Source organism: Panthera onca, chromosome A3 (genome assembly GCF_046562875.1).
Source record: "Panthera onca isolate mPanOnc1 chromosome A3, mPanOnc1 haplotype 2, whole genome shotgun sequence".
In the NCBI taxonomy this organism is placed as follows: domain Eukaryota; kingdom Metazoa; phylum Chordata; class Mammalia; order Carnivora; family Felidae; genus Panthera; species Panthera onca.
Window position 1 is genome coordinate 101,647,845 of NC_138341.1, and position 12,509 is coordinate 101,660,353.

Here is a 12,509-nt window from a genome sequence, read left to right on the forward strand (position 1 = left end):
TCAAGAAATGTTCTCACGATGAAGACAAACTTGGGGCTTCAGATTTAAAGGGTCCACTGAGTGCCAACCAGAACAAACTACTAAAGTCTTAAATCTAAACACAACATGATGACATTTCTGAACATTATGAATAAAGTGAAAAATCCTAAAAGCTTCTAGTTTAAAAAAATAGCCAGCTACAAAGACATAGCATCCGATTTTGAATGAAACATGAGCTGATGTAATAAAATTGGATTTTATCTTCAAAATTCTGAGGGGAAACAATGTGGAACATGGCCAACTGCCAAATTAGCATGTAAGTGTGAGAACCAAATAAAGATATGTTAAAAAATTTAGGATCTCAGAGAGTTTAGCCTTTGATAAAACCTTAAAATAACTTTTTGAGAATGTTTTCCAACAAAATAAAAGATGAAAATATGAGATTCAAGTAGCAGCAACAGCCAGTAAAGAAATAAGTAAATTTTATAGTTATGTCTAGATAATTATTAGAAACATAAATGAAACTGCTAAGAAATTATTCCTAAGAGTTATAATGAAAAAGAAAGAAAGAAAGAAAGAAAGAAAGAAGAAAAAAGAAATAGAAAGAGGAATAATTTAGCCTAAATATTCAGATAATATGATTAAAAGCTGAGAGATACACAGGACACAGAGAGAAACAGAATGTCAGAATCTTGTTTTTGAAGGCTTTAGGTTATAAATACGGATTGATTCTCAGCACTGATAAAAAGTGTAAGTTCAAATCTGTTAAAATGTTGAGAATAACAGCAATAGAACACTTTCAATACTTGAGGAAAAATGAACAAAGTAAATAGTATTTAAGTACTTATTGAATGTTTAAGTGCTAAGCTCTGATAAAGTACTTAGTATGCATTCAGTGTTTTAATTTTTACAACAGCACTAGGAAATAGCTATTATATATATAATTTATAGATGAGGAAATTAAGATAAAGGCTAAGTCTCTTGCCAAAGGTTACACAGATAAGTTGGAGAGTAAGAGGCAAAATGGAAAAAAATTGTGGAAATTTGAGAATACTATACAAAATGGGAAAAATATCTTCAAATCTATCAGTACTCACAAGAAATATAAATGAGTTACATTCATTGATGTGTTGCATGGAAACAGAAAATTGAGCTATCAGTTATTAATAAGAGAGCTATTTAAATTTAAAAAAAGTTAGACAAAGTTTTAAAGTAAAGGTTGGAAAAGGACATTCGACAAATCTCAAAAGAAAAAGAAATAAAACAAGAGTTGCAACATTAATATCAGACAAAAAAGTATTCAAGACAAAAGTCAATAAAATGATAAATAAGGAATTTCATCTTGATAAAATATAACCACCAAAAAAGGATATTTTATGTCCTAACACCATGGATTCGAAACAAGTAAAGCAAAAATTAATGGGATAATGAGAGACAGAAAAATCAACAACAGTAGGATAAAAGTGAAATTAATTTTCTTGAGAAATCAGTAAAATAGTGGACAGTAAATACATCGAGTTGGAGGGTTTTCAAAATATAATCAACAATCTTGATCTGATAGGTTTTATAAAGAGATCCAAGAGTGTACATCATAAAACATAAAGAATATAGTTATGAAATATTTGCAAAATATGCTTGTACTATGTATAAACTTTATAGTGATAAAGTGTAATTTATCAGTTTATAAAAATATATAATTTTCTGGGAAAACATAATTTATCAAAATTGACTCAAGAAAATTTATATTATCTGAATAGACTACTAACCATGATTAACATGGAATGATAATCAGTAATCTCAAGCAAAGAGGTACCAAGCCTAAAAGCACTTATGAATGAATTCTAACAATCTCATAAGAAAGAGATGATTATTATTTAAAGTGCTAAAGTGAAAAAAAAAATAAAGATTTTCACCTCATCCCATGGATCTCTAATGATACACTATTGAAATGGATGCTGCTAGCTTTCATGCCCACACCAAGAAAACTGTAAGCATATATTTCTATAACTTTCCTATATTCTAGAACTAACAAATTGGAGAATATAACAACAAAAAATAAAACCCTATCCACAATAGGAAACAAACCTAGGTATGATAGGACAAGTGGCTATTCACTTGGACAAAAACCAAAGTTGTACCTTCATCTTAAACCTTAAACCCACAAATAACTTCAAAGCAGACTGTTGTTCTAAACAACAGCAGCCAACAACAATAAGGAACTATAAAACTGTTAGAACAAAATATATTTAAAGATTATGACAATCTTTATTTGAGGAACCTTTTTGTAAGTAAAGCAAGACAACCGAAAATCATAAAAGGATTCAGAGTTGATTACATTCAAAACAGAAAGTTTTTTGGGGCACCTGGGTGGTTCAGTGAGTTAAGCATCCGACTTTTGCTCAGGTCATGATCTCATGGTTTGTGAGTTTGACCCCTGCGCTGGGCTCTGTGCTGACAGCTCAGAGCCTGCTTCAGATTCTGTGTCTCCCTCTCTCTCTCCCTCTCCCCGATTCATGCTCTGTTTCTCTCTCTCTCTCAAAAATAAATAAGACATTACAAAAAATAAATAAAGTAGAAACTTTTTCTACTACTACTTTTTGTACTACTACAAAGGCAGCATAAACAATATTAAAAGGTGAGTGCAAGATTGGTCTAAACATTTACAAAGCATATGAGACAAAAAATGAATATGGTAGATATTTGCAAACATAGCCACAGTAATTCCTCCCATTGCTATACACATGCTCCTTTGCAATATTACTTTTCTGGTCCTCCAATCAAGAGGAGTCTATTCCCTGTGCCCTAGACTCTGAGCTGGCCCAGTGATTTATTTGGCTCATAGAATGTAGCTGAAGTTGTACAAGTTCTTCAAGAGGCTTTGCAACTTCTGCTTTTACTCTCTTGCTGCTCTAAGTCCACCACGTCAGGCTATGTGGGCTAGGTTCCTTGAAGATGAAAGACTCTGTGGAGACAGAGCCTAGGTGACAGCCAGCATCAACCATCAGACATATGAGTGAGGTCATCCTGGACTATCAAGCTCATGTCAAGCCAACACTAGGCTAGAGACACATGAGTAACTCCAGGTGAGATCAGCAGAAGAACCACCCCGCTGAGCCTGGAGCAAGTTTTCTTGATGAGCTAACGAAAGAATGGTTGTTTCTAGCCACTAAATATCGGGGTAGTTTGTTATGTAGTAATAGCTAAGTGGGACAGTCATCCATAATTTATAAAGAATTCCAGGGAGAAGAGCCACCAGCCTGTCTGGATAATGGGAAGGCAAGCCATGAAACAAGAAATACAATGGCTGTTGACTTGAATCAGAGCTGGGAGTCTTTCTGCTGAATAGGAACAAGAACTTGGGCTCCAGTATCAGCCTGCCTGGTTCTGAAGCTCGGCCCTGTCCCCATCACAGCTGTGTGGCCTTGGGCAAGTTACTCAAATCTCTCCAGGCCTCAGTTTCCTCATCTACAAAATGAGTATACAAAGACTCAAATTCTCTGTCAATCCCACAGAATCATTGTAGGAAACGTACTTGTATTAAATACAAATAAATGTTGCTTTTGCTTCTACTGCTATAAATGGCTCTGATGACCTCTTCAGTACCAGAAGCTAAGTTGTTTTACTGAAGGCAAGTAGAGCGATAAAGGGAGAAAGAGCTCATAAAGACAGTAGTTAAGAGATAGAGAACAAAGGCACTAAGTTACATTTCAGAGTTTGGGTTGCTTTAATGGCGTTGTAAAAATAATCAATTTGATGGTTTATAATATTTGCTTATATCTCACTGTCTTAATAAATTCTAACTTTCCTATTAAAATCTGTAGAAATTTATGGTTTTAAATCTGACTGAGATTCAGTAGAGAGGTAGTCATGTGAATTTCAAATAAAAGAAATATAATAATAGTTGTTATTATTGCCTGGGGATTCTATATTTTGGGATGTTCTATCTTCCAGACTGCTTTTATTATATATCATTGTTTTCTGACTATTATTAAAGACCTCAAAGAACTAGTCTGCGTCTCTGAACATGAGACACTTATTTCAATGAAGAGCTTAGATTTCATTCAAAAGTGAAAAAAGTTAATGTTTCTGTACATTTTTATGCAGCTGTTGCAGACAACCAGACAATTTCTTATCAGATATTTTTAAATATTCAAAACGGTGTGACGACTAACATCATTGGTTTCATGAGCCACTTGAAATATAGTGTTTCTAGGTGGGCAACCTTGGACAAGTTACCTAACCTCAGTTCTTTTAGTTGAATCAAGAATAATGATAGTGCCTGATTCACAAGACTTTTGTTGATATATGTAAACTGCTAAGGACAGTGCCTGACACGTAAAAGACACTTGAGAAATCTTAGTCATGATTGTTGTTATTCTTACTACTATTTTATTGGATGTCCTTAATAACGTCAAAACAACCAGATCTTAAATAAGGGAGTATCTCTTCTTAAATGACCCCAAAGATATTACAGTTTGGGTAAATAAACGAACTATGCTTATTTCTCACTCCAACCTCATATTTTAGAATATTTTAAGCAGAAATAACAAGAACAATCATGTAGTCTAGGGACTGATTAACTTCCTGGTTACAAAGAATGAATTTAGCAGCTTAAAATATCACAGAACCAACACATTTAAATGGATTTTGAGATGGGTTACACATGTCCACTAAACAGAAAGAATACAGTGTCTGCAGTTTTGTTTTTAAATACACCTGCTACTAGTGAATTCAGTGTCCTGGGCTGAAAACAATAACCTAAATGTTTTTTGCAGACCTCCTCACTTGGTGTGACATATTCTCTCTCTCCATTTGAATGGTAAGATCTTTGGAGAGCCAGAGAAATAACTTTAGTCAGGAAGAATATAAAACTTTTATAATAACAAATTACAAAAGAGAGTAAAATTATGAACCAAACTGTTAAACTCATCATTCTGCCTGGATAAGTGCATTGAGTGGACAGAATAATCAAACACTATTGCAAGATAAACTGAAGCTGGTGGATTAGCAGCTGCTTGGGACCCAAGATACTCCTAGGAGCATTACTCCTTCTAAATCCCCCATTTCTTTTGCCCTCTTGGGGAACTTCTTCAGCCAAAGGCCCCTTTGAGAATTTAATCCACTTCCCCTTTGCAGCTGCCACTTCCACCAGCTGCTTCTCTCATTACCTTACTGTTCAGGCAGAAAAGGCCAACCCCAGGTTATTCTAATGATAGCAAACACCTCATAAAGAAATCTGCCAAATTTACTTTTCCATAGAACATCATTTTTATAGCTTTTCATGAGTCCATGAGGAAAGAAAACATCATGTACAAAATATGACTTCCAGAAATCTTGAAGATATTAAGAATTATGCCGGCAGTGGTAGACTGGTGGGTGTCGCACCATCTACAGAATGGGAGTGTCTTCAGTTTCCCCAAAGGAATCCGATACGTCTGTCATTGTACCTGTTTGCCCACAGAAGATGGGCAGGCCCCACAAATTTAGAACATCTTCAGAGATGCCCCAAATTAAAATTTCTTTTTAATGGGTATTGAGAGAGAGAGAGAGAGAGAGAGAGAGAGAGAGAGAATGTAGGGGAGGGGCAGAGAGAGAGGGATACACAGAATCTGAAGCAGGCTCCAGGCTCCAAGCTGTCAGCACAGAGCCCTATGCTGGGCTTGAACTCACAAACTGAGAGATCATGATGTCAGCTGAAGTTGGTCGACCAACCCAGACTGAGCTACCCAGGCGCTCCAGAAATGTCCCAAATTTAAAAGAACTGTAGGCTCTGGGGTGTATTCTTTTCCATTCCTGGTTTTGTATTTGTGTGCAAGGATCACCTTGCTTTAGTCTATAACATCCTGGCAGAGAGAAAACTTGGTATAAGTAATCAAGAGTTTGGAATGCATGAAAATTGGCCAGTTTCCTAATCTCTCTGTGCCTCAGTTTTTGCATTTGTAAAGGGAGCATATTAACAGTATAGTACCTCATTAAATCAATGAAATTCTGTAAAGCACTTAATACAGTGGCACACAGGCACATAGTAAGCACTACAGAAATATTTAAGTGAATTCTCTCTTTAACAATTTTTTTTTTCACAAAAATTACATTAAAAAGTACATTAGCAGGGGCAATGGTTGTAAAGTTCTTTGGGAACAATGAATACTACTTATCTCCACACTGCAGAGCAAAGAGTTTAAAAGAGCTGGTTTGAGGAAGAGATTTTAGGAGGCAGAAAATTACCGAGGCTTCCTGGGAAAATCCTTGCTGACTTCTACCCATGCTCCAAGTTGACAGTTGTAACACTCAAGGAAAAACGCTTTCCAGGGCAGTGACAAGAAATCTATACCTGAGCAATCCTTTATTCGGAAAACATAATTAACCTTGTGTCTGGAGCCCCCTCACTTCCCCAAAGGCGACCCCCTCTCCAGCCTTGGAGCGCAACGGATGCTCAGAATCTCATTCCTAAAGCGACCCTCAAGAGGGGAAGAACGCTGAAAGTCTTTACTATATTTTTAAAAGCCCCGGGTGACTCGGGCCCCAAGCACGACAGGTGGCTTGACTCCGCGCCCTCCGCAAGGCTGGGGAGGGACGTGGGAGGCACGTGGACCGCGCGGGAAAACAGGGTGTCTGGCCATTTTCCTCTGGGACATTATTTCCTGACCCTTGGCGATGCTTTCTGAAGGGGCAGACTCCCTGGGGTTCTTTCTCCCAAACCCAGTTTGGGGGTATTACCCTATAGTTAAGAGTCTCCTGCCGTTCCCCTCACCCCCCAGAGTAACATTACTCAGCCACAAAAGGGCAATCAAAGACTGTCACCACCCCAAAACAAACACATACCAAGCCGCCCATCCCAAGCCTCGCACCCCCAGGTACCTGACCTGTGAAAAACCTGGAGGACAGCATCTGCCAGACCTCAATACGGGGTTCAGTCTCCGGCACGCAACCCCGCTCCGTCTCTGCCTAAGACAGGTTGTCCCCGCAAGACCGTTGCTCTTTGGTGGGGCGGGGGACCCGCCCCCTCGCATCCAGCCTGCGCTTGCTCGGCACCCTGCCACCCGGTCCCCGCTGCCACGCGCGCCCCTCTCTGGCGGCGCACTCACCTGCAGCTGCGTCCGGCTGGCGTTGCCCGCGGCCGCGTCCGGCCCGTCGGCGGCTCCCGAACCGCGCAGCACTGTGATGTGCAGCGTGAGCAGCAGCAGCCCCAGCAGCAGCAACAGCTCGGCCGCCAGACGCACCATCCTCTTGAGGCGCGCGGCTTTAGGACCCGGCGCGGCGGGCGGCGGCGGCGGCGGCGGCGCCGGGGGAGGCGGAGTTGGAGCCCGGGAGCCCGGCAGCGCGGCTCCCGCCTCGGCCCCCGCTGGGGCCCCGCTCCCCGGGCCCGCGGGGCTGGCGCTGGGCTCAGCGGGGCGCGCCGGGTCGGGGGAGCAGGAGCCGCCGCCGCCGCCGCCGCCGCCGCCGCCGCCGCACCACGGCGGAGCCACGGCGGGGCCGGGGGCGTCCAAGCCGGCTGCGGAGCAAACCCCGGCGCTCCCCGGCGGCGGCGGCGGGGACGGGGGGCTGCCCGGGACCCGGGCCGGGCCGGGGACCACCCTGCGGGCAGGGGGTAGCGGGGGCGGCGGCGGGGCAGGCGCAGCCGAGCCCCCGAGCGCACATGGGCGCCCCAGATGTGGCCGCGGCGCCGCAGCTGGAGCGGGAGCGGCCGCCAGAGGAGCGCGGGGAGCAGGAGGAGGAGGAGGAGAAGGAGGAGGAGGAGAATGAGGAGGAGGGCTTCAGTGGCGGCCCGGAGTTACCTCCACGCTTGGCTCCCCCGCCCTTGCCGCCCGGAGCCACTCACCCGACGAGCCACCTCCCCTCCTCCCCGCGCTCCTTCGGGCCGCGGGCCGCCGCCCCGCCGCCGAGTCCTAGGGTGAGCTGGATCCAGATGGGGACCCCGGGTACACGGGGGCTGTCACAGTTTGGAGGTGACCCGGGCGCCCCTCCGGGGTCGGCGTCCGCCTGCCGGGCTGCGCCAAGTGCGCGCACTGCTGCCGAGGTCGCTGTGGCCGCCGAGGGCAGAGCCTTGTGCGTACTGAGGCTCGGGGCTGTGGGTGGGTGGGGTGCCTGGGCGAGTTTAGAAACCTTTATTGACAAAGTGGAGTTGGGAGTTGTGGTGGTGGAGAACGGAGGGGGCTCAGGGCAAGCCAGGTGTCTGTCTGCGACTGTGCGCCCCTTGCTGAAGCTGGCGTGCGTGTGTACCAGGGGAATGATAAAGTGTAGTTCCAGAAGGGTCTTGACACTTGCTCCTGGACGGTGGGCCTGCGCTCCCTGAGCAGCGCAGCTCACGCGCCGGTGGCGCCTGGTAGAGCCTGGAAAGGGAGGCGAGTCGGATTCGCTAGGTGTCGGTCCGGTGGAGCGCGCAGGTGGCGCGGTGGGAAGCTTCAGGGCTTGGCTCGGGCGCGCAGTACGTAGGTAGGGCACTGGGGATCAATCTCAGCTCAGGCAGTCACGGGTCGAGGGGCTCATCCCGGAGGCGCTGCTCCCGGAGGGGACCTAGGGGCTGGCGTCGCACAGCCGCCGCTCCTGGGCCACCGCCTCATGACCGCGCTGCAGCCTCCGGCTCCCGCGCGCGGCTCATGCCGTGCTGGGGGCAGCCGGCGAGTGGAAAGGCTCCGGGGTCGAGCAGAGAGCGCGGAGCTTGGCCTCGAGCGCAAGAGCAAACTGGGTCCGATGGTAGGCTGGGATCACCGCAGTGGCACCGCGCGTTCCCCTCTCTTTTGATCTTGCTCAGGATCCCGCCTTCCCAAAGTAGCTCAGAGTGGTGAGCGCGCTGTAAGACTGGGGCCTTTTATACTGCACTTCCTCCGCCTCCTACCGGGTTTCCTCCCTCCCTCCTTTCTTGTGCCCGCCCAGCCAGTCCCTCCCCGCGTGCGGCGCCCTCAGCCTAGGCGTTCGCACAATTCATTTCGCAAATTTCCAAGCCTACCTAGCCTTTAGGATTCCAGTGCTCCGGGGATGAACCTTCCGTCGTTCCCTTGGTGGTTGAAATTAAATAAATAAGCAAAACTTTTTCGCCTGCCCGTCCCCCCGCCCACCCCCCCCCCCCACCCCGATTCTGCCCTCCTCCTCCCGGTCCTACAAACTGAAGATTCTTAAGTCAACTACCTTCGGAGTTCACATCTTTACGCAAGGCATCTCAGCTGAGTCTAACCCAAATTAAGACAAGAAACACTTCACCATTCCGAAAGTTTCTCAGGTCACCGTGGCATTTTGCAGAATTTAAATAGCAATAGTAGGGTAGGGTGTGATAGTTGCGTTTTAATTTGTGTCAGGGGAAGGAAAGGCTAGGCTAGTTGCTGCTTTAGAGACGCCTTGAGCATCTTTAAAATTCTAACCAGGCTTATCATTTTATTAATGGATTGGCAGCTGTTTATAAAGCACTCGATATCTTTCCCTTTTCAGTAATTTTTTTGGGGGGGTGGGGTAAGGGGGAGGAGTGCAGGGTCTGGGGAAGGGCGATATTTGGAGGGAGTGCTTGCTTTGGATTTTCAGGCGGTCGGTCCTGTCCAGCATCCATTGCAATCTCCAGGCTCTGAAATGCCAAATAATTGTCAACCCGAGGGCTGGGGGAGAATTTGAAACAATAGACCGTCCGCAGTTCAGATTGGAGATCAAAGGAGATCCCAGCAGTTCAGATCCCACAAGGATCCTCCAGTGTGCTTTCTAATTAGAGTCACTTCCAAAGGGGAGCAGGGTGGGACAGTCGGCACGATGATGAAATACATAAATTAAGATGGCAAACTAGAATCTGAAGGCAGAGAGAGTTTAAGACTGGCTCTAAGCCCCAGTTGTGCCAGATTATGATGTGGGCGCACAGGGACAAATGACTTTTCCTATTGCCTGAGGCAGGCTGGTCTAAATTAGAATCCAGGCGCTGCTGTGTCCCGTATTTCCATCACACACAGTCCCCACATGTGAGCCTCAATTGCCTCTCCTCTCATCTAAAATTAACATTTTTGGATCCTAAGGAAAAATAACTTAAAAAAAAAAAAAAACTCTGGAAAGAAATCCTTGCAGTGAGTGTAAATTCTTGTAAATTTGTAAAGGGGGAGTTAGAGATCAAAGTCTTTGTAAAATGTTGTAAAAATTGTAAATTGAATTTTGGGGACAGAAGTCTTTATAAAATGTTGAACAAATGTATGAATGAATCCTATTAAAATCCTTTCACGCTGCGAGATCCAAATTCCAGGTGAGTTTATGTTCTAGTGAGTATACATAGCCGGTATCGATAAACACCCGTAATCTGTGACTGAACTTGCCAAACCAGGCTGCTTTTTAGGGGGTAGGGAAAACCGGACTATAATTTTTGTGGAAAGAGAATTACAAATTTAATAGCCCAAACAAATTAAGTTGCAAGCACATTTATGGAATTGTGAATTGCTGATCAGTTAAAAAAAAAATTCCTACCTCCTCTTTTAGAGTTTTATACAACTTATTCATATCTTTATTATTGCTCTTATTTTGCCCTAATAGAATGTGCCTTCTCACCAGATCCAGATCACCATTTACGTAGAACATTCTAGAATACGTGTCCCCTCCCCTCCTCCAGCATATAGTTTTCTTCTTCCTGGGTTTATAGAGAATATTTTCCAGCAACACTAGATCTAGGTGAGGTGTGAAGAGCTCTGTTACATTCAGGTCTGGTTATGAAATATCACGAGTGAGTGGGGCACCCGGATGGCTCAGTCGGTTTAGTGTCCAATTTTGGCTCATTGGGCTCTGTGCTGACAGCTCAGAGCCTGGAGCCTGCTTCAGATTCTGTGTCTCCCTCTCTCTCTCTGTCCCCCACCCCAGCTCGTATTCTATGTCTCTCAAAAGTAAATAAACAAAAATAAATAAATAAAACTCATGAGTGATCACCTATACACACACTATCTTTCCTTTCTACATAAAGAAGGACTCTGAGGTAAAAGGAGCCCAAATCTCTGAGTTACTGCTCAAAATAGAGCTATTGGACCACGGATATCTGCATTTAACCTTGCGCAGTGAGAAATAAAGCTTGATTGTTCAAAGCCACTGTGATTTAGGGATGTTTGCTATAGCAGCTTATTATTACCTGTCCTGACAAGTACATTCTTCAAGAGAGGAACACCTGTCTCATCATCATTGTATTTCTAGACCTGAGCACAGTGCCTTACATGGAGTAGTTGCTCAATCAGTGGTTGCCCAATGAATGTGGTCTTTATATAGACCTTACTTAATAAATTAAGTGTCCTTAAAGTGTTCCTACTATAGGTGGCTGACCTATAAATATTAACTCTTCTATGTCTGGAATGTACTATCCTCTCATAGATTTTTGTCTTGTGTTATTGGTCTGTTTCTTTTGCAGACAAGCTTGTGTAACTGGAATATTAGGAGAAAGCAAGCAAAATTAATAAATCAGAAAACCTTCTTGGAAAAATTACTAAAGAGAAACTTGCAAGTCTATTATGTCAGGATTTTACTGTTGTTCCTTTTTTAAAAAAACTAAAAATTGTTGCAAGACAGTAAAGAGTAGTTTTAGTACCTTTAAAACACACTTTTTTTTTTATCATGGAAAAATTTAAATATGTACAAAATTCAAGAGACTAATATAAGAAGTCCTTAGACACCCATCACCTAGCTTCAACAAAACTCATGTTTCATCTGTATTCTCATGTACTTTCTCCCTCTCGGATTGTTTTGAAGCAAAATCCATGACATCATATCATTTGATTTATTTATACGTATTTCAGTTTGTAGCTCAAGAAGGCAAGGGGTCAATTAAAAAAATTTTAAACATGCACACTGTATGTGAGGTATAAAACAGATTTGAAAAGCCAAAACCAGAGACTTACAGGGTGCACGAAAAATTAGCATTTAGGGATTGCAGTGGAGGCTGTTATGTGTTACCGTTTCTTTTTATCCCTAGACTACATTTCCCATTATCCTCTGAAATTCTGGCCAATAGAATGTGGGTGGAGGTAATGTGTGTCACTTCCATATCTAACCCATGAAAATCTCCTGTGCATGATCCTTCTCTTTTTCCTTCCTTGCTGGCTAAATGTGTCTGCCCAGACCTTAGAACAATGATCAGCCTGGATCCCTGGAGCAGAGCCCTTACCCCACCTCTAACTGTGCCCAGAACACCCTGGCTGGGCTTTTGTTTCATCTATAAACTTAAAAGAAAAACAAACTTAAAAAAATGTGTTAAACCACTAAAATTTGAGGGTTTGTTATAGGAGTTTCACCACCTTCTCTAATAAAGGGAGTACTATTCTGAGAAGGACGGGTGGCAAATCTTCCTTTTCGAGGGACAGATAGCAATTTTTTTTTTTTTTTTTTTTTTTTTGTCTGTGGGCTACAAGGTTTCTCTTGCAAATACTCAACCCTCCTGTTGCAGTGGTGCAGTGGGAGAGCAGTCAAAGATAATACATGAACAAATGGGTGTGGCTGTGTTTTCATAAAACTGTACATACACAACAGGCAGCTGGACCACATGACTTAGTTTGCGAATCCCTGTTTGGAGAGACTGGCACACCTCCCCACCT

General features: G+C 43.7%; 1 protein-coding gene across 2 annotated transcripts in view; it reads right to left on the reverse strand.

Annotated features, from left to right (window-relative positions):
• Positions 1 to 7,308, reverse strand: part of ISM1 (isthmin 1) — a 74,432-nt gene extending 67,124 nt beyond the window's left edge. The window contains exon 1 of one of the 2 annotated variants that reach the window (XM_060611907.3): positions 7,065 to 7,308. In XM_060611907.3, coding sequence (XP_060467890.3) covers positions 7,065 to 7,202 — 138 coding nt within the window. In that variant the 5' untranslated portion in view covers positions 7,203 to 7,308. Of the gene's footprint in view, positions 1 to 6,842; positions 7,031 to 7,064 lie in introns of those variants that run through there. The other variant, XM_078444277.2, reaches the window with a different exon arrangement.
• Between the last annotated feature and the right edge of the window lie 5,201 nt (positions 7,309 to 12,509).